We start from the raw sequence: 19,310 nt of genomic DNA on the forward strand, positions 1-19,310 counted from the left end.
TCTTTAGAGACTTGCCTGAATGATTGAGAAGTTTAATGATTTGCCTCTGGTTACATAGCCAATATTTGTGAGATGCAAGCCTTGAATCCATTTCTTCCTGACTCCAAGGCCAACACTGTGTCCACTATGTCACTATGGAAAATATTGAATAAATTCTACTCAACGAATTGGTGTGGATAATAGAGGGTTTTCCCATGATTTTTTAATGGAGTATTAGAGGTAAAAAAGAACTTGAGGTCATCTAATTTCATATACCTGTGTTCTAAATTACGGAGCTACTTCTCCGTAAAACTTCTCTAGTTTTCTCTTTTTCCTAATTTATTACTTTTTAAGAAGTTCTTCCTTATATAATAACTGTTTACATTGATATGGAGTTTTACAAAGTGCTTTACTCACAATAGCCCTGTTAGGTAGATAACATAAATATTATTATCTCCATTTTATAAAAGAGGAAACTAAGATCTAGAGAAGTTATTTGGGTTCCAGATAAAGAAAGAATACCAGAAAAGCCATCAGACACTTGAACATTTTTACCTGCTTATTCTTTTTCTCAGCACTGTTTTCTTTAATCTTTGTACTTAAGTTCAGTTTTGACTGGCCTAGTTTTGGAACCTTTACTTTATATTGTAACACATAAGTAAATTCTAGGTAACATGGACTTCTAATATTGAGAGTTGCTTATTGCTTTGTGTATGAAACTTTTTCCTTTCAGAAAGAGCTTTCAGTAAAGAAGTATTAAGTACCTAAATTATCTCAGGTATCCTAACATTTTTTTTCTAAAGATCTAAGGAAGAGGCTTTGAACAAGAAATAAATCAGATATTTTATAGTACAGAAGGCTAGTAAAATGATGTAATTTCTATGGAGCTTATTCTATTCTGAGTTATTTCTTGTTGAATGTTTTTTCTCCTACTTGAGTGATTTAATTGCATTAATCTGTAGGTATATTTTCAATAAGTCAATTGTCCGATATCACATTTTTACATCATCTAGAAAAGTTATTCTAGAGGCAGTACTTTTTTTTTACATCAAAATATTGAAATTATTAGCAAGTGCATAATAAAAGAAATGCATATATTCTGATCATTCTTCAGGTTCTCAGAATGGTTGGCATTTCCGCCCTCCACCTAGAGGAATCACCAGCAGTGAGGAGTATACTTTGTGTAAAAGGTAAAATGGCAAGTAGTTTTTAAAAAAAAGTTAATCTCTTATGCTTAGTTCTTTTCCCTGTTTCTTTGGAAATCAATAATTCAGTGACTGTGCAACTGTAGGCAAATCACTTAAACTTTCAGTGCCCCAAGTATTCTTAAGTTGCTGATCTTCTTTGGTCAAGTTACATCCAATTTTTTTGACCATGCATCTCTGTCACTAAAAAATTTTTTTGAATGTTTACTTCCGATATGTTTATGTTTACTTATTTATAAATAAAATACAAATGCTACTATACTAATTATTATTATTAGAAAATTCATACAAAAATACAAATTTTTTAAAAGATGAGATAGAGTTGAAATAATATTTGATCCTAGAGGCATTAGGGAGCCAGTGGGGGCAATGACATGGTTGGACCTGTACTTTAGCAAAAACACTTTTGTAACTGTTTGGAGTATGTAGAGACCTGAGGCAGGAAGACCAGTTAGGAGAATATTGCAGTAGTCCAGATGAGAGGTGATGAGGGCCTTGACCAAGATGGTGTCTGGTGTCTTATGAATATAGAGGAAGAGGATAGATGTAAGAGGATAGATATTGTAGAGTTAAAACATTTGGCAACTGATTGGATATGTGGGGTGAGTGAGACTGAGAAGTTGAAGATGAGGTCAAGATTTTGAATTTGAGTGACTGGAAAGATGATGTTGCCCTTGATAAAAATAAGAAAGTGTAGAACAAGAGTGACTAGGGGGTGGGAGATAAGTGATAGAATGAGAGGCAGATCACAACTCATTCATGTCTGCGCCACACAAAATGAAATTGGAGTGAAGAGTCTGGCTCTTACTGGTCACTGATCTAGAGACGGAGACCTCCCACATGCTTGTTTACAGCTGTCAGGTGATCTGGGAGGTAGAGGGTTAGTATAGTAGATGGGGAAGGGGACACATTTTCTTACTGGTTCCTTCATAACTCTGGATAGTGGGTGCCCTGGATAGTTGCAATAAATTCTTTGAGAGGTCTACACCTGACTCAGAAGGGAAGAATTGGAATCATAAAGAGTGTTGAGGAGGGAGGAGGGTAGATAGAGTGTTGGGGGACCATTACTATATGCCATTAAAATTACAGGTCTGATTAAAAAAAAAAAGAAAATTACTAACCCAGTTTTCAAAAAAGGTCTAGACATATCTTCTAGGGAAGAAACCAACTATAATAGTTGAATAAAAAGGAGGATGATTACTGATGTGAAATAAGAGAGCACTAAGGCCATTGGCATTTAATAATGTTAATGCCAAATTAATAATCTTTATTTTTATTACAATCAGTTAAAGCTTAAATAGGATTTATTATAGCCATATATTATTTTCTTTTGGAAGTTTGATATTTTGACAATAATTTTATAGCCAAAATGTCCAAGGCATCTTAATTGCTAGTCTCTAGTGTCGTGTGATGTCTTAGTATGCGGTATTTTGAAATTTCTGTGAAATCTAATATAGATAATAAAGTATAAAGTTTACAGAGCGGTGATTTATTTTGTTAGTGATTTTTTTGAAAAATAAATTTACTATAGCCATGTGATTTTTTTGGTGACATGTTTTTTAAAATTAATTTTTTCTATGCATAATCATTAATTGTATTTCCCTTTTATCTATTTTCCCCCCTCCAAAGAAAAACAAAACCCTTATAACAAATATTGAGTCAAGTAAAACAAATGTAGGTCTTCTTCTGCATATCAAGTGTATCACTGGTCTGTCAGGAAGTGGATAACATTACTTCTCATTGGTACTCAGGAATCATGATTGGTCATTGTGTTGACTAGAGTTCTTCAGAATCTTTGAAACTTATTTGTGTTTTACACTGTTGTTTTTATTCTGTATAACCTATATATATATATATATATATATATATATATATGAAAAAATTAATATATACATATAAAACGTTCTTTTCCAGAGCCATACCATACAAGGCATTGCCTCTCTGGGTTCCAGGGTACTCTGGAGGTTGGAGAGAGTACCTCTTTTCTCTGCTGCCATTGGCCTAATCCCCCTGTCTGTATTCTCCCTCCCAATGTTTAGGGGCCTAGCACCCCAATTCTACTTAACCCCTTACACTAGGTAGTTTGTATAAAGGGATGGCTTCAAAGATACAACTCAAACAACAAAGATACAGACATACAAATATTTCCCCTTAGTACCTCCAGGGCATACTTTTCCTCATACCACCATAGTCTCTGGGAGAGTAGGCTCAAAATGCAGCACAATTCCTACATAGCATTGGTCCCACCAAGTTCATGTCCAGTGGTGACATTGCTGCTGTATTAATCCTCATTTCAACTTTAATTAGCATGGATCTAGAAAGTCACTTTTGAAGATTGATGCTTGATCCTTGGAGCATCATCTGTCCTGAGTCAGTTGCAGTATCTGGCCTCGTACCCAGGCTCTGGAATGCTGGGATGCTAGAGCAACATCATGATGAATTCACTCAATGATGAGGTTCCACTCCTTTCACAAAGAAGAAAAAAGTACAAACAACAAAGCCCAGGACAAGGCCTCTTTCTTGGGGTCTATATAGCCTCAGAAGAGAGAAGGCCCTAAAGCTTCTACCTTACTGCATCATTTCTTAGCAGATTCCTTGAGTATAAGAGTTTTGAGGTTTCCCAGACTTGAATGAAGCAAAGAGGAAGTAGCTGGTGCTGACAAATGTTTTTGAAAAGGCTAACAGTTTTGTTTATGTGGCTGATTGAAAAAGACTTGTCTCATTTATGTGGCTAACCAACCAGAACCAGTTACAAAATGTCTCTGCGTGCTCCACAGTCTCTTCAAGGCGTTTTCCTTATACATTGTAATGATTCTCCTGGGAGCAATTGCTTGAGTGCCCTTCTTCTAGACGGGTTGCATCAGCCAAGTAATCTGATGGGATTTGTGTTGTTACATGTATAAATTGATCTCCTCCTTCTGGTCACTTCATTCTTCATCAGTTTATACAAGTCTTTCTAGGTTTCTATAATTTCTTGCAGCATGGTAGTATTCTATTACATTTATATACCAGTATTCAATTATTCTTCAATTGATGGGCTTTTCTCTCTACACCCTCTAGTTTTCAGGTTTTTTCCGCCATGTGGTTTTAATATAGTTTATTATTTTTTAAATTTAATTTTATTAATTTATTTTGATTTATCAACAATCACTTCCATATGCTTTTGAGTTGAAAATTTTTCTCCCCCCCCCACCCTCCCCAAGACAGTGCACAATCTGATGTAGGCTTTACATTTCCATTCTTATTAAACATATTTTCATATTAGTGAAGTTGTAAGTAAAAATTAAAACCAATAGGAGGAACCATCAGAAAGATGAAACAAAACTCAACGGAAGGTAAAAATAAGTGATAGCAATTCGACTTCCATAGTTCTTTCTTTGTATGTGGAGAGCATTTTCCATCCCGAGGCCTCTGAAGATGTCTTAGATCCTTATAATGCTGAGAAGGGTTCAGTTTAACAATATTAGTCATCGTATAACGTGGCTGTTATTGTGTACAAAGTCCTCTTGGTTCTGCTCACTTCACTCAGCCTCAGACCATATAAGTCTTTCCAAGTTTTTGTGAAGTCAGCCTGTTCATCATTTCTTGTAGCACAATAGTATTCCATTACATTCTTATACCACAATTTGCTCAGCCATTCCTCAATTGATGGGCATCCTCTCAATTTCCAATTCTTTGCTACCACGAAAAGATCTGCTATGAATATTTTTGTACATGTGGGTCCTTTTCCCATTTGTTTCATCTCTTTGGGATATAGCCCTAGAAGTGCTTTTAATATAGTTTATGTGAGTGGTTTGTATGTGTTAAAATCTGTATTAACTTAATAATTATGTATTAATATTCAGTGACTTTATCTTTTTTAAAGTATCTTTTATTTTGTCCATTACCTTCATTTCCAAATATATCACTTCTTTTATCATGAATCTAGAAGAAACAAAACAGTTTAGTGAAATGAATCAAAGATACCTACCTATGTCTGATAGTGCATGCAATACTCCATACCTGTAATCCTTGCACTTTGCAAAGAAGGGAGGGAGGGTGCCTTGAGTTTTAAAAATTATGCTTAAAGGCCTGGAGTGTGGAGTGAGGTTCACTCGAATTGGTGGAGAAAAGACAGGGACTTGCCTGAGTTCTCCCCTAAACTCCTCTAAACAACTTTAAATAATGATTTAAAACAAATTCTAGAGTGGCAGATCCCACAAAAGGAGGGGATGAAACAGTTTTCCTGACCAAGACAACTTAGAGTGTCAACAGGTAGAGTCTGTTGCACCAGGGTGAGAGTGGAATGCCATCTGATGCAGGCTGCATCCTAGAAAACCACCAGTAGGCCTTGCGGGCGAGTAAATCAGTGATGGCAGTGGTGGTTTCTGGACCTCTCAGTCCACAGATGGTAAGGGGGTCATACAGCTGGCCAGAGGGAGAATACAGGAGTCCCTTTGCTGTCACTGGGGGCAGATATCTGTTGCATTGCCCATGTTTGGGTCTGGGTCTCAGTCCTAGGGCAAGGAGAAGCACTAGCACACCAGAGCTTGTGGCCACAGGGGAGCTGGATGCTGGTGACAGTTCAGGGACACAGAAGAGTGCTTGTGATTGTTCACAGACCAGAACACAGGCCAGGAGAGCAGTGACCATACCTCTTCTTAGACCATACCACCTTGGAAGAACCAAAAACTTACAGGTCCCCAAAGTTATCCCTGAAAGTAGCTGTACAACAAATCTGAAGCTTGAGGCATGCCCTCCTCCATTCCAGAAGCAGAACCCCACTTTAGCATAGAGTTAAAAGTCAAGAAATAGGCTGGAAAAATGAGTAAACAGTAGAAAAAGAGCTGTACAAAGTTACTATGGTGACAGGGAAGATCAAACCTTAAACTCAGAAGAAGACAACAAAGTCAAAACTGCTGCCTCCAGAGCCTCAAGGAAAAATATGAATTGGTCTCAGGCCATGAAAGAGCTCGAAAAGGATTTTGAAAATCAAGTAAGAGAGGTAGAGGAAAAATTGGGAAAAGAAATGAGAGTGATGCAAGAAAATCATGAAAAAAGAGTCAATAGCTTGGTAAAAGGAGGCACAAAAAATATTCTTTTTAGAATAAATTTTTTTAACATTTGTCTTCAATATTTTTGTGGTGGTTGTTTGTTTTTTTAGTTTGTATTGATTCAATCATTGTGTATATTATTTTCCTAGCTTTGCTTACTTCATAATTCATCTGAGTCTTCCAATTTTCTGTTCTCATCATGTTTGTAGTTTCTTACTGAAAAGTAATATTCCATTAAATTCGCTTCCAAAATTTGTTTAGCCATTCCCTAATCGATAGGGGAACTACTTCCAGTTCTTTACTATCACACTATAACTATTTTGGTATATCAGTTTTATTTTTGTTACTGATTTCCTTGGTATGTGTGTCCACCTTTGAAATTTCTGGGTCAAAGGAGATGGACATTTTAGTCACTTTATTTGCATAATTTCAAATTACTTTCAGTAATAGTTGTACTAATTTACAGCTTTACCAACAGTGCATTCCAGTATCTCTGTCTTTTTATACCACTTCCATCAGTGACTGTTTCCATTTTTTATCTTTATCAATTTATTTGATATGAAATGAAATTTCATGGTTGTTTTGATTTGAATTTTTCTTATTATTAGTGATTTGGAGCATTCTTTTATATAGTTGTTAATATTTCACTATTTTTTTTGGAGAACGATTCATTAATATCTTTTGATTACTAAGCTGTTTGGAGGAATGACTTTTTGTCTTTTATATATTCCTATTGTCTATATCTCTTAGATACCAAACCCTTAGGAGAGATATTTGATACAAATATTTTTCTCATTCATTATGTATTCCTTCTTATCCTAAATGTATATATTTTAATATGAATAAATTCTAGAACACAGTATATCATGAGCTTAAATGCAGATAGTCACAGTGTATCATGAGCTTAAATATCAAATAATCAACTTTATAAATTTAGTGACTGATCTAATTTGTTATATTGTCTGTGTTTATTTTTATTGTGATTTTAATTTCTACTCCTTATTTAATTGTCTGTGAAATGTTTGTGAAATGACACATTAAGACTTTTTCCCACAAGAGATCACTCTCAGTCATTTAAAAAAATTTGGCTTGTAAAATTAACTTATTGCTTACTCTTGCTATACATTGTCTTTTGGGAGAGTTTTCTTATCCTTATTTTGACTAAGGCCATTTTGTAAGAGACAATATTATTCTTTTATATAATTGAATATTGTCTTTGAGCCTGAAATGAAATTGACTTCCTCGGGTCACAAACATCAGTGAGGAATCGTTAGCTTTATCTTTTTTAGGATATGAAAGCTGAAATGATTTTTTTTTTACATAGCAGAGAATGAAACCATTGTAGAGTACCTCATTTGGCTTTATAAAAGCCAAACCACGAATTTGTTTTTAATTCTGAATACAAGAACAAAAAATCATGACAATAATTTGGAATAAAATGTAGGTTAATAGTAACATAGGAAAAGATGCTAATTATAGTGAAAATATTATTTAGTTTTTAGGTGAAAATTAGAAGCATTAAGTGAATAATTTAACAGTTTATTCATAAGGAATGTGCTTAGTTTACACGTAGTTTTTGTTAGTTTCTATTGAGTAGCATATGTATGTATTGGAATAGTTGAACCACTTGGTGTCAGTGTTGCTTCAAAAAAAAAAAAGTTGTCCAAGAGGAATAATAGTAACGTGTCACATAGGATGAATGTTTGTAGGTAGAATTTTTGAGAGATCCTCAGTTTGTTATGATTTAGGATCTACTTGTTACTGTTCCCCTCCCTCCCTTTTTGCCAAAAAATGCAGAATGAGATCATCGGAGGTGGGAGGCAAGCTCTTAAATTGCAAGTGTGGTAACTTTTGCTGGTAAGATAATCTTTTTTTAACCAACTCACTGCATTGTGACCAAATTAATCTATTGGCAAACACGACTTGTTCTAGTTGGTAAAGAGACAGAGAGCACATAATGGGCTTTGGTGTGCCTTTACAAAGATTAAAGACAAGGTACAATTATTTTTTCTTTTTACTTAGATTTTTAGAGCAAGGAATCTGTAGGTATGGTGCCCAGTGTACATCAGCCCATTCCCAGGAAGAACTAACTGAATGGCAGAAAAGATATGCATCAAGACTGATAAAATTGAAACAGCAGAAAGAAAGCAAACAATTTTCTGGAAGTTACATGGAAACTTTGATAGAAAAATGGATGAATTCACTATCTCCTGAGAAAGTGGTGAGGAAAATAAATATTATTATTTTTCTATTTTAATCACAAATTTGTTTGAACCTTGACTTTTTCATGTACACTTTGTCTGTAAAAATAGTAAATGGACTTCTGAATGAAGCTTCCTGGTGTAGTACAAAGAGTATTGTGTTTGAAGTCAGAAGACCTGGATTCAGATCCTGACTCTGACATGGACTGTGCATCTGGGGCATACATAAGTCATGTCACTGTCAGTTTTCTCCTTTATGAATGGGAATGATGATGTTTACACTACTTACCTCATTAAGTTGTTGTATGAATCATATGAGATAATATATATGAAACTTTGTAAACTTTGAATGTAGGCTGCTATTGTTAATAAGAAGATATTTTCAGACCGAAGATAAAATAGGTGTCTGTTTTTGATGGTGTAGCCTCAGTTCAGCCAGTTGGGGTTTGTGAGTTATTAAAATATTTTTCATGTATTCTTCTTTTAGGGCATATATAATTGTCAATTTTTTGTTAATGTTTTTCATGTACTTTGGTTTATTCCATTCGATTTGTGTGATAGAAAACATGATCCCAGTGCACAGAATTTCTTAAGTAATTATTCTACAACATTTAGCAGTTTCAATGTTGAAGCAGATTCACTAGGCTTGATTATTTTTGATAGTAGATATGTAACACTAGTTAATTTCTTTTTAATTCCAGCTTAGCGAATGTGTGGAAGGTGTGTGGGTGGAGCATAATCCAGAACTATCTGTTACTGTCACCACCAAAAAGTCTCATCAGACGTGGACATTTGCTCTCACTTGTAAGGTATGGTTTTTGGTGTTGCTTTAAAACGAATTAACATTGATAAGTATATTAGTCATTTAAATTTTTGTTAAAAGATTATTAATTTTTTAGTGCAAATGTAATATGTTACATATATGCTTTATATAAGCTTTTTAAAAAACAAATATGAATTGCATTTTGGTCATTAAAACTATATTAAACCCTTTTGTTAGGCTTTGAGGCAATAGCTATTGAGGATTTATGTGTACATGTATATGTGTGTGTGTATATATATATGTATATATATGTATGTATATATGTATATATATATATATATATATATATATATATATATATATATACACACACACTTTTTTTTTGAAGAGGTTAGGGAAGTTCTTTAATATATTATTTAATGTATCACTTCTTAAACTTAGTACATTGTAGGGGTTTATGGTTTATTATGACCTAAACTCTATCCTGAGAGTTGTTGAATTGGCCATTATGGGACATGAGAAGAATTGCAACCTGTTTTTATAGTTGGTGACACCATTGTCCTGTTAAACTGTGTTGTAATGAGAATGTGGTACATGAGGGATATGTGGTTGCTGTGTTTGTCTTCCTAAATGGTAATTTTTAGGGTTAAAATTGAGTAAAAGCAAAAAGTTTCTTTAAACATGCACATTGAAACAACTTTGTGTTATTACTTAGTGGATCTTATTCTACTGTATCATCTCATACCATACCAAGTGTTCTTAAGCCTTGGCTATGAAACCTCCTTCACTGCTCAGAAAGGACTCATATGTATTGCAGACTCTGCTGTTGGGAAAAGGATAGGGAAAGGGAATGAAGGACCTAAAGAACAGGTGACTGGAGAATTACTGGGGTAACAATGAAAGGTCCAAGCAATGTGCCACAAAGAGGTCACTTTTTAACAGTTATTTTTATCATTATAATTTTTATTCAAATAACTTATTTGTAAAATTTATAGTTTTAACACATTCTAGGGATATGGGAAAATAAAAGTTTTCTGTGGAAATAACTTGAATACTGCTTTAAAAAATTGGATTTATACTCAACGAAATGTTAACTTTCTTGTAGCCTGCAAGAATGCTGTATCGAGTAGCATTGCTTTATGATGCTCATCGTCCTCATTTTAGTATTATTGGAATATCTGCTGGAGACAGTACTACTCAAGTATCACAGGAAGTCCCAGAAAACTGTCAAGAATGGATAGGAGGAAAGATGGCTCAAAATGGATTAGATCATTATGTGTATAAAGTTGGTATAGCATTTAACACGGAGATATTTGGAACTTTTCGCCAAACCATAGTTTTTGACTTTGGATTGGAACCAGTGCTCATGCAAAGAGTAATGATTGATGCTGCTTCTACAGAAGGTAATATTTAGAATTTTTTCCCTCTGATAGGAGACCTTTAGTAATTCTATTACAAGAAATATGTTGGTTTCCAAATGCTCTGTAAATAGGTGATAGTTGAGATTAGGGATTCCAAATTAATTGAAGCATTTCTTACATAATAAATAGGACTAGTATGGTAGAATTAATAAGGTACATTTTTACCCTGTTCCCTTGATGCAAAGAGTCATTATGTCAGTCTTTCAGAATTCTAAGGCTTCTTTGAATAGAGGATTGTGTTAGTTATGTATTAACTTTTATCTATTATCTTTTAAATATAAAGAGTATTACAATAATTATTTTAAAATATTACTACTAGCAGTACTCATTAAAATAGTAGCCTATTATATCCAGTTTTATATAACAGGAGAAATTCCATGTTGTGGATGACAATTCATACTAACAATTTTTGCTGATGTAGATAAAAGGAATTATTAGTGAAGAACGCTGCATAATATATGCTATTCCCTGTGCCAGAGACAATCTAAAACAAGATTTTGTTCTTTTGGTATGGAATTTGTATGTATCAAGTTTATTTTAATGCCTGTATGATATTGAATATTTAAATTAAATTTGGCGCGTTTTACGTATTTTTGGGGAGATTTTATAAATTAGAGTCGCATAAAAACACAAAGTACAAGGTAGAATGGCCAGTGACGGTGCTGAATTAAAGTATCTGGGGGTTATTGATTTGTGGCATGAAGGATTGATATGGATTGGTTTTCTCAATGATTTATCACTTAACTGATACATCCTGAACACAGTGAGGAACATTCTGATATTCATTCAGTGATCAACTCAACAAACATTTGAAACAGATTTTAATGAAAGAATGCAATTTTTAAAAATCTTTGTCCTGCTGAAATAATTAATTGTAAATTATTTTGAAGGTAAAAAGAGAGATGGGCCAAGAACAACAGAAACTTAAAGCATTTGGATTTTATCTAAATCCAAGTAGCCAGGCTTTCTGGTTTGGTTTTAATATTACTAATTTTTGATATCCTTGATTTGGGTATTGAAAGAATCCTAATGAAGAACAACTCTTTAGTTTTGCTAGGGCAGTGAAGGAGTATCTAATACAAAGGGGCTTAAAATCCAAGAAACCGCAAAAATCTTTTTAATAGGATTAGTTCTGCGCTCCAGGAAAAGAATTCTAGGTATCAGGATCCTAAAAATCAGGGCACGTTACTTTGTTGAATTTTCATATCCCCAGCTAGCTTAGACATTTCAATTTATAGTGTACCCATATGTACTTAATATTTTATATTTCTTTCAGAGTTTAAAGCTGAAGTACCAATGACTAGAAAGCACAATTTATACCACTGACATGTCTGTGAAGAAAAATACCAGATTTACAAATGATTTATGTTCTAAAAGTTTTCAAGTTGGTTGTTTGAAAACATTTTCTTATACAAACAGTAAAATAGATGTAGACATCTTCAACTCATTACGTCCAAAGCTGAACTCATTAACTTTTCCTCAAACCTTCCCCAACTTCCCTGCTGTTGTCAAGGGTACCATCATCTTCCCAGTCACATGGGTGTCCTTGACTCTTCACTCTTATCTCCCATATTCAATCTGTTACCAACTCTTGCCAGTTCTGCTTTTGTAACGTCTCTTGCATATGCCCCCTTCTCTCTTATAACACTGCCAGTGCCCTAGTCCAGGCTCTATTCACTTTTGCCTGGATTGTTGTAGCAGCCTCTGGTTGATCTACCTGCCTTAAATCTCTTCCCACTTTCAATCCAGCCACCACTTAGCTGCCAAATGATCTTAATATGCAGATATAACACCCCCCCCACCTTCTTCCCCTTTATTTAATAAACTTTAATGGCTTCCTATAAATTTTAGGATCAACTATAAAATCCTCTGTCTTTTAAAGCCTTCCTAAACCTGGCCCATTCTTACTTTTCTAGTCTTCTTATACCTTTCCTCCCAAGTACTCTGAGGCTCACTGACACTGACCTCATTGCTGTTTTTTGCACAAGATACAGCCTCTCCTGACTCTGGACATTTTTACTGGCTGTCTCCCATACCTAGAATTCTCTCCTTCTTTATCACTGTCTCTTGATTTCCCCGGCTTTATTCAAGTTCCAGCTAAAGTCTCATCTTCTACAGGAAATCTTTTCTACTCTTTTGGTGCCTTCCTTCTATTGATTATCTCTAGTTTGTTTTGTATATAGTGAGTTTGTACGTGATTGTTTGCGTGCTCTCTTCCCCTTTACACTGTGAACTTCCTTGAGAGCAGAGATTGTCATTTGCCTTTCTTTGTATCTGTGTCATCCAGCACAGTGCTTGGCACATTGTAGGTGCTTCATAAATGTTTATTTAGTGACAATGTAGATATTTCTTCATTGAAATAACATGTAAAATGCTTTGCAAATTACAAAGCAATATATAAAAGCAGGTTATTGTTACTATAATTACTATTATTATTATTATTATAATTTTCATTATATCTTGCACTGGTATATATTGCAGCCCTTTCAGATTTTAGTAGGTGCCCTTTGTACATTGCTGTAGTAAGAAAAAAGATCAACTACTAGATGATGAACTCCTCTTCTTTCCCCCAGCCCCACCAAGAAGGAAGGAGAAAGATTTTCCTGAGACAAGTAGGTAAAAATTAGAAAAATGGGAAGGGGAATAAACATGTGTAATCGAGATAATGCTTAAGGTGGTAATAAGAGACCTTTGTAGAAGCTGTGGTTAGTGTCCTAATGAAGTCTGAGGAGGCTTGACACCAAAAGGTTCACTTCTGAGTGATGAATACATTTGCCGCAGTTATAAAATAGAATGCTAGCTTCCTGAAGGCAGAGAGATTTCTGGTTTTGTTTTTGTAATCCTAGAACTTTGAACTGTACTTTGCTGGCAGTGGGCACCTAATAGATTATTGTTGAATTAAAATGAATAAAGATTGAATTGTAAAGGGCTTGACATCTTAGCTGATGGAGAGAATGTTTCTTGATAAAATCCTATGTCTCTTGATGTATTGAACTAAGAGCTAAGAAAAACTAATGGGAGGACCACAATGCTTCTGTCCTGCCATTGTGGAGAAAAATAGGCTGTGGTAGGGCAGAGATTGGGTTACAAAGTTTCTGATGCTGACCACTAGGTGGTACTGGTTGGCTCGTAACAGCTGAGTTGTTTCCTAAAACAAGGTTGGTGAGAAGGTGGAGGAGACAGTGAGTTGTATGTGCCTAGTGAGTTAACAAATTGAGTGTTTAGTAATTTTGGGTGAGGGCTGTATATCTAAATATAATATAAACCCTCTTCATTTTTTCAGCATGACATTTTGAAAAAACATGACCAATGTATTATATTCAAATAAAATAAATTAAAGCTTCTCTTTCTGTTGCTTTGGTAGCAGGCAAACACTACTTTTGCACAGGACATTGTCCCTCACCCTCACCGAGGACTTCTTCAGGTTGCTAGCTGCCCCCAATATGATGGGACCAGGTGTCCTCAGAGTTGGTTTGCTTGGAAATGTAGTCCATAGTGGGAGTTAAATTCCATCAGAGGTCAAATGCCAGAATGAGAGATCAGTATTCAAGAAGTAAGAGATAACTGAGAGGAACTTTTGAAAAGAAAGCTCAAGGTTTTTTTTTGTCTATTAAATATGATTTAAATACTTTTTCTCTCTTTCCGAGGTAGACTTTTTCCCCACTTAGTAGTATTTAATTTTTTTCAAATTACACGTAAAGATAGTTTTCAACATTCACTTTTATAAGATTTTGAGTTCCAAGTTTTTCTTCCTCCCTTCTTCCCCTCCCCCTCCCCAAGATAGCAAGCAATGTGATAGAGGTTATGCATGTACAATCATACTAATCATATTTCCACTTTAGTCATGTTGTGAAAGAAGAATCAGAACAAAAGGGGAAAACCAGAAGAAAGATAACAAAACAAAAACAAAATGAAAATAGTATATGTTTTAATCTGCATTCAGAATCCATAATTCTTTCTCTGAATGTGGATAGCATTTTCCATCCTGAGTCTTTTCGAATTGTCTTGGATCATTGTATTGCTAAGAAGAGCTAAGTCTATCGTAGTAGATCATCACACATTATTGCTGATACTGTGTACAGTATTCTGTTGGTTCTGCTCACTTCATTCAGCATCATTTCATGTAAGTCTTTCCAGGTTTTTCTGAAATCCATCTGTTTATCATTTTTTAGAGCATAATAGCATTTCATAACATTCATATACCATAATTTGTTTAGCCATTCCTCAATTGATGGGCATCCTCTCAATTTCCCATTCTTTGGCACCACAAAAAGAACTGCTAAAAATATTTTTGTACATATGGCTCCTTTTCCCTTTTTTATGATCTCTTTGGGATGCAGACCCAGAAATGGTATTGCTGGATCAAAGGGTATGCACAGTTTGATTGCCCTTTGGGCATAGTTCCAAATTGTTCTCCAGAATGGTTGGCTCAGTTCATAACTCCATCACCAGTGCATTAATGTTCCAATTTTCCCACATCTTCTCCAGCATTTATCATTTTCCTTTTTTGTCATATTAGCCAATCTGATAGGTGTGACGTAGTACCTCAGAGTTGTTTTAATTTACATTTTTCTAATTAGAAGAAAGGATAGGGGCAGCTAGGTGGTGCAGTGGATAGAGTTCCAGCCTTGGAGTCAGGAGGACCTGAGTTCAAATCCGGCCTCAGACTCTTGACACTTAACTAGCTGTGTGACCCTGGGCAAGTCCCTTAAGTCCAACTGTCAACTGTCTCACCAAAAATTAAAAAAAAAAAAGGATAAAGATGACAAGACACTATGTGACTGATTAAAGCAGTTCCAAACAACTTATGACAAGTTGGAAAAGTAGGATGAAGGTTAGGATTCAAACTGTTTCTTAGAGAAGTTTAATCACGTATGTACATAGGACAGAGGCCAAAAACAACTCAGAAATTCCCTGAGCCAGCAAGCAGCACTTGGTTCCTTATCAAGCTGAGGGACATAGCAGCTAAGGAAAACAGCATTCTAAATGAGTGCAAGTTCAATTACAAAACAATATGCAAAAAAAAATGTAAAAAAAAATCAGATCACCTTACAAACCAGCAAAAAGTAGTTAAAGAAAAAATAAGCCTGTATGACAAGCAACTAAATTATGTAATCCCAAGAATGTTTGTAAATGAAATCAGGAGGAAGAAAAGAGTAATGATTTGAAATGTTATTTGTAGCCAGTCCTTAAAGGGAAAGCTACCTAGAGCTGAAACCTGTAACTGGACCTTTCCTCTCAAATGATGGTTTGACTATACACGCCTCACATTCTGAAGTGACTACTACATATGCAGTCTTATTTCCTCTTTGGATATAGTCAGTCTCAAAAATAAATAAATAAACAAACAAACATAAATAAAAATAAAAAAAAATTGTGCTTGCCCCACAATCATTTTCTGATATTCATTTTACATGTAAGCAAGAGCTGTCTAGGTGTTCTAGAAGGCTTTGATTTCTTCATTTCTTGATTTTGAACCATATTTTTCAGTATAACTCTTTTTTCAGTGTAACTCTTACTGTTTTTTCCTGTACCCATTTTCATATTGAATTTGGTGAGTCTCCAAGTATATGTTGTTTTAATTTGGAGAATCTTGTCAAGTCATAGAACTTTGCCATTTCATCTTCAGCAACAGATGTTGGTACATAAACTGTAATTATCTTCATGTGGTTTGCTTGCCCGAACACTATAAGGTAAGATGACCCAAGAGTACAATGAAATCATGTTTCTTGTTGCTTTCAATTCAATTTAACAAGCATTTATTAAATACCTACTGTTTGCAGGTATGTAATGGCAGCTAGGTGGCACAGTGAATAGAATGGGCCTGGAGTTGGGAAGACCTGAGTTCTAATGTGGCCTTGGATACTTACTAGATATGTAACACCGGGCAAGTCACTTAACTTCTGTCTGCCTCAATTTCTTCGATTGTGAAGTGAGAATTATAATAGAACCTACCTTCCAGGGATGTTGTGAGGATCAAATAAGATCATATTTGTTAAATACTTAGCACAGTGCCTGGCACATACTAAGTGCTTAATAAATCCTTCCCTCCCTTCTTCATTCATTTCTCCCTTCCTGCCCCTCCCTTCCTTTTTTTGTGTTAGACACTTGGGATTCCAGGATACAAATGAAATGGTATTTTTCCTTAAGGGGCTTGCAGTTTATTGTGCAAAACATATATAGATAAATAAATTCAAAATGTATACACAGCATAGAATTTTCCCCACAGAAGATACTAACTACTGAAGCAGAGTGAATCAGGATAGGCTTACACTAGGAAATGGCACTTGAGCTGAACTTTGAAAGAAGCTAAGGGTTCTACAAGCAGGTGTGTGTGTGTGTGTGTGTGTGTGTGTGTGTGTGTGTGTGTGTGTGTGTGTGTGTGTGTGTGTGTATAGTTAAGGGGCTAGAGAGTGTATTGAAGGTATAGAAGACAGCCTATGGGAAGGCAAAGAGAAATGAGATGGAATATTATAAAAGGCAGGCTGTTTGACAGTTACATAAAATATTAAATTGGAACCATATTGTGAAGGGCTTTAAAAACCAAACAGAGGGGTTTGTATTTTATCTTGGAAGCAGGATGGGGAGCCACTGCTTCTTGAGCAGGAAGTGATATGGTCATATTTGTACATTAAGAATATCACTTTTAGCTATGTGGAACATGGATTGGAAAGGGGAGAAATTCAAAACAAGGGGACCAATGAGAAGGGTATTGATTAGTCCTGATGAGAGGTGACAGGGACCTGACTATGAGAATGGAAAATAAGTGGACCAATGTGAGAGATTTTGTGGAGAAAGAATTAACAGCACTTGGAAACGAAATATTATTGATGTTCTGCTGAAAGAGGGAAGTTCAGAAGAGGGGAGAGGAAGATTTTGGGGAAGTATAATGAGTTCTGTTCGCATATGTTAAATTTTAGATGCATGAAGGCTGTCCATTTGGAAATGGCAAATAGATGATGGCTATGCAAGGCCAAAATTCAGGACATTGGGACAGAACATACAGATCGGAGAGTCTTCGGCATAGAAGAAATAGTTAAACTCACGGGACCTGATTGGGGTAGGGGAAAGTGGATCATGGGGAAAGAGAGTAGAGAATCTAGTACAGAGCTATAGGGAACATCCATTGTAGGAGTTTGCAAAAGAATGATAAACATCAAACAGTCAACTCCCATTGCTTCCTTTGTGAACCTCTCCTAGGCAAACTTGTGTGCTGTTCTTCTTATTTTTCAAAATTTTCTTTGAAGCTTTTTTAAAAATAAATTTTTGTTGGTAACTTTTGTTTTTACATCACCTGCATTTCCCAATATATCTATCTCTTCTACCTCAGAAAGTCATGATTTATAACAAAGAATACAAAAAGGAAAAAAACACACACACACAGTTTGGCAAAAGTAACCAGTGCATCAAAAAGTCTGTTACCCTACACCATATTCCATATCCATTGTCTCTTACCCCTGCAAAGAGAAGGGTAGGTGAAATATTGTCTTCTCTAGTCTTTGGCACCAAGCTTAATCATTATAATTTCATAGCATTCAGTTTCCGTTGTTTTGTTCTTTTTTTCCCCTTTTACAATTTTGTAGTCATTGTATATATAGTCTTCTCTGATTCTGCTCACTTAAATTTAATTTTTTTTGTTCCTGAATTATTTTCTGATATATACTTCTTCCTTCCCTATCACCTCCTTTTCAGTTAATTGTACCCTCCCTTTTAACAAAGAAAAGCGGTTAAGCAAAACCAGTGGGCACAGTAACTGAATCAAAGAGCACTGACAACATTCTTCACTGGTAGTTCCTTGTCATCTAGGGAAAGGTAGCCTTTATGGTGGATTGGGCACTAGACTTAGAATGAAAAAGACATTGGTTCAAATCCCTCTTTAGCTATTTATTAGTTATATGCCCCTAGTTAAGTCACTTAATTTCTCTGTGTCTCATCTTGTCTATAAAAGGAGAGGGTCAGACTCAGAGGTTCTGTGGCCTCTTTCAGCTCTAAATGTGTAATCCTGTGTTCTTTTCTACAACGAGGAGAAAGTATTTTTCATCATATGTTCTAGTGCATCAAAATTAGTCATTTTACTAAATAGTTTTATTGTGTTTTAGTATTATTTTTGTTTATATTATTATAGTCAACACAGATATTGCTGTCCTGATTTTGTTAATCTTATTCTGTATTAGTTCATACAAATCATTCTAAGCTTTTCTGAATTCTTTATATTTGAAATTTTTTTTTTTACAATATAGCCATTGCTTCAATCAATGAACACTTTATTCTCAGTTCCCAGTTCTGTGACAAAAAATGCTACTCTGGATATTTTGGTGTATATGGCACCTTTCTTTTCTGTTTTTTCTCGGAATGGAGGACCACTAGGTCGTAGGATTATAGATCTAGAGGTGGAACAGACCTCAGAAGCCAACTTGTCCAAATCCCATATTTTACAGATGAGGAAACTGAGGCTCAGGGAGGTTAAATGCCTTGTCCAAGGTCATATGGGTTGTAAGAATCAGAGGCAGAATTTGAACCCAGATCTTCTGATACCAGAGTCTATCCTTTCCACTCTGTCATACTGTCTCCCTGATATAGGTATAAACAGTTTAATGTCTGTCATTTCATTTTATCTACTACTTCATTATGTTTTAGGGTTTTAATGTGGATTCTTTATCTCCAATAGTGAGTCAGTGTGTTGGTCATCAGACAAAGATTACTTATTG

At 35.1% G+C, this 19,310-nt stretch overlaps 1 protein-coding gene across 2 annotated transcripts in view; it reads left to right on the forward strand.

The window, feature by feature from the left end:
• Nucleotides 1-19,310, forward strand: part of HELZ (helicase with zinc finger) — a 288,871-nt gene that overhangs the window by 100,056 nt on the left and 169,505 nt on the right. For both annotated transcript variants that reach the window (XM_021000986.2, XM_021000987.2), the window contains exons 7-10: nucleotides 1,094-1,169; nucleotides 8,240-8,438; nucleotides 9,120-9,227; nucleotides 10,287-10,584. In XM_021000986.2, coding sequence (XP_020856645.1) covers nucleotides 1,094-1,169; nucleotides 8,240-8,438; nucleotides 9,120-9,227; nucleotides 10,287-10,584 — 681 coding nt within the window. The remainder of the gene's footprint in view (nucleotides 1-1,093; nucleotides 1,170-8,239; nucleotides 8,439-9,119; nucleotides 9,228-10,286; nucleotides 10,585-19,310) is intronic.

Source organism: Phascolarctos cinereus, unplaced genomic scaffold (assembly GCF_003287225.1).
Source record: "Phascolarctos cinereus isolate Bilbo 61053 unplaced genomic scaffold, phaCin_HiC Scaffold_5;HRSCAF=322, whole genome shotgun sequence".
Lineage (NCBI taxonomy): Eukaryota > Metazoa > Chordata > Mammalia > Diprotodontia > Phascolarctidae > Phascolarctos > Phascolarctos cinereus.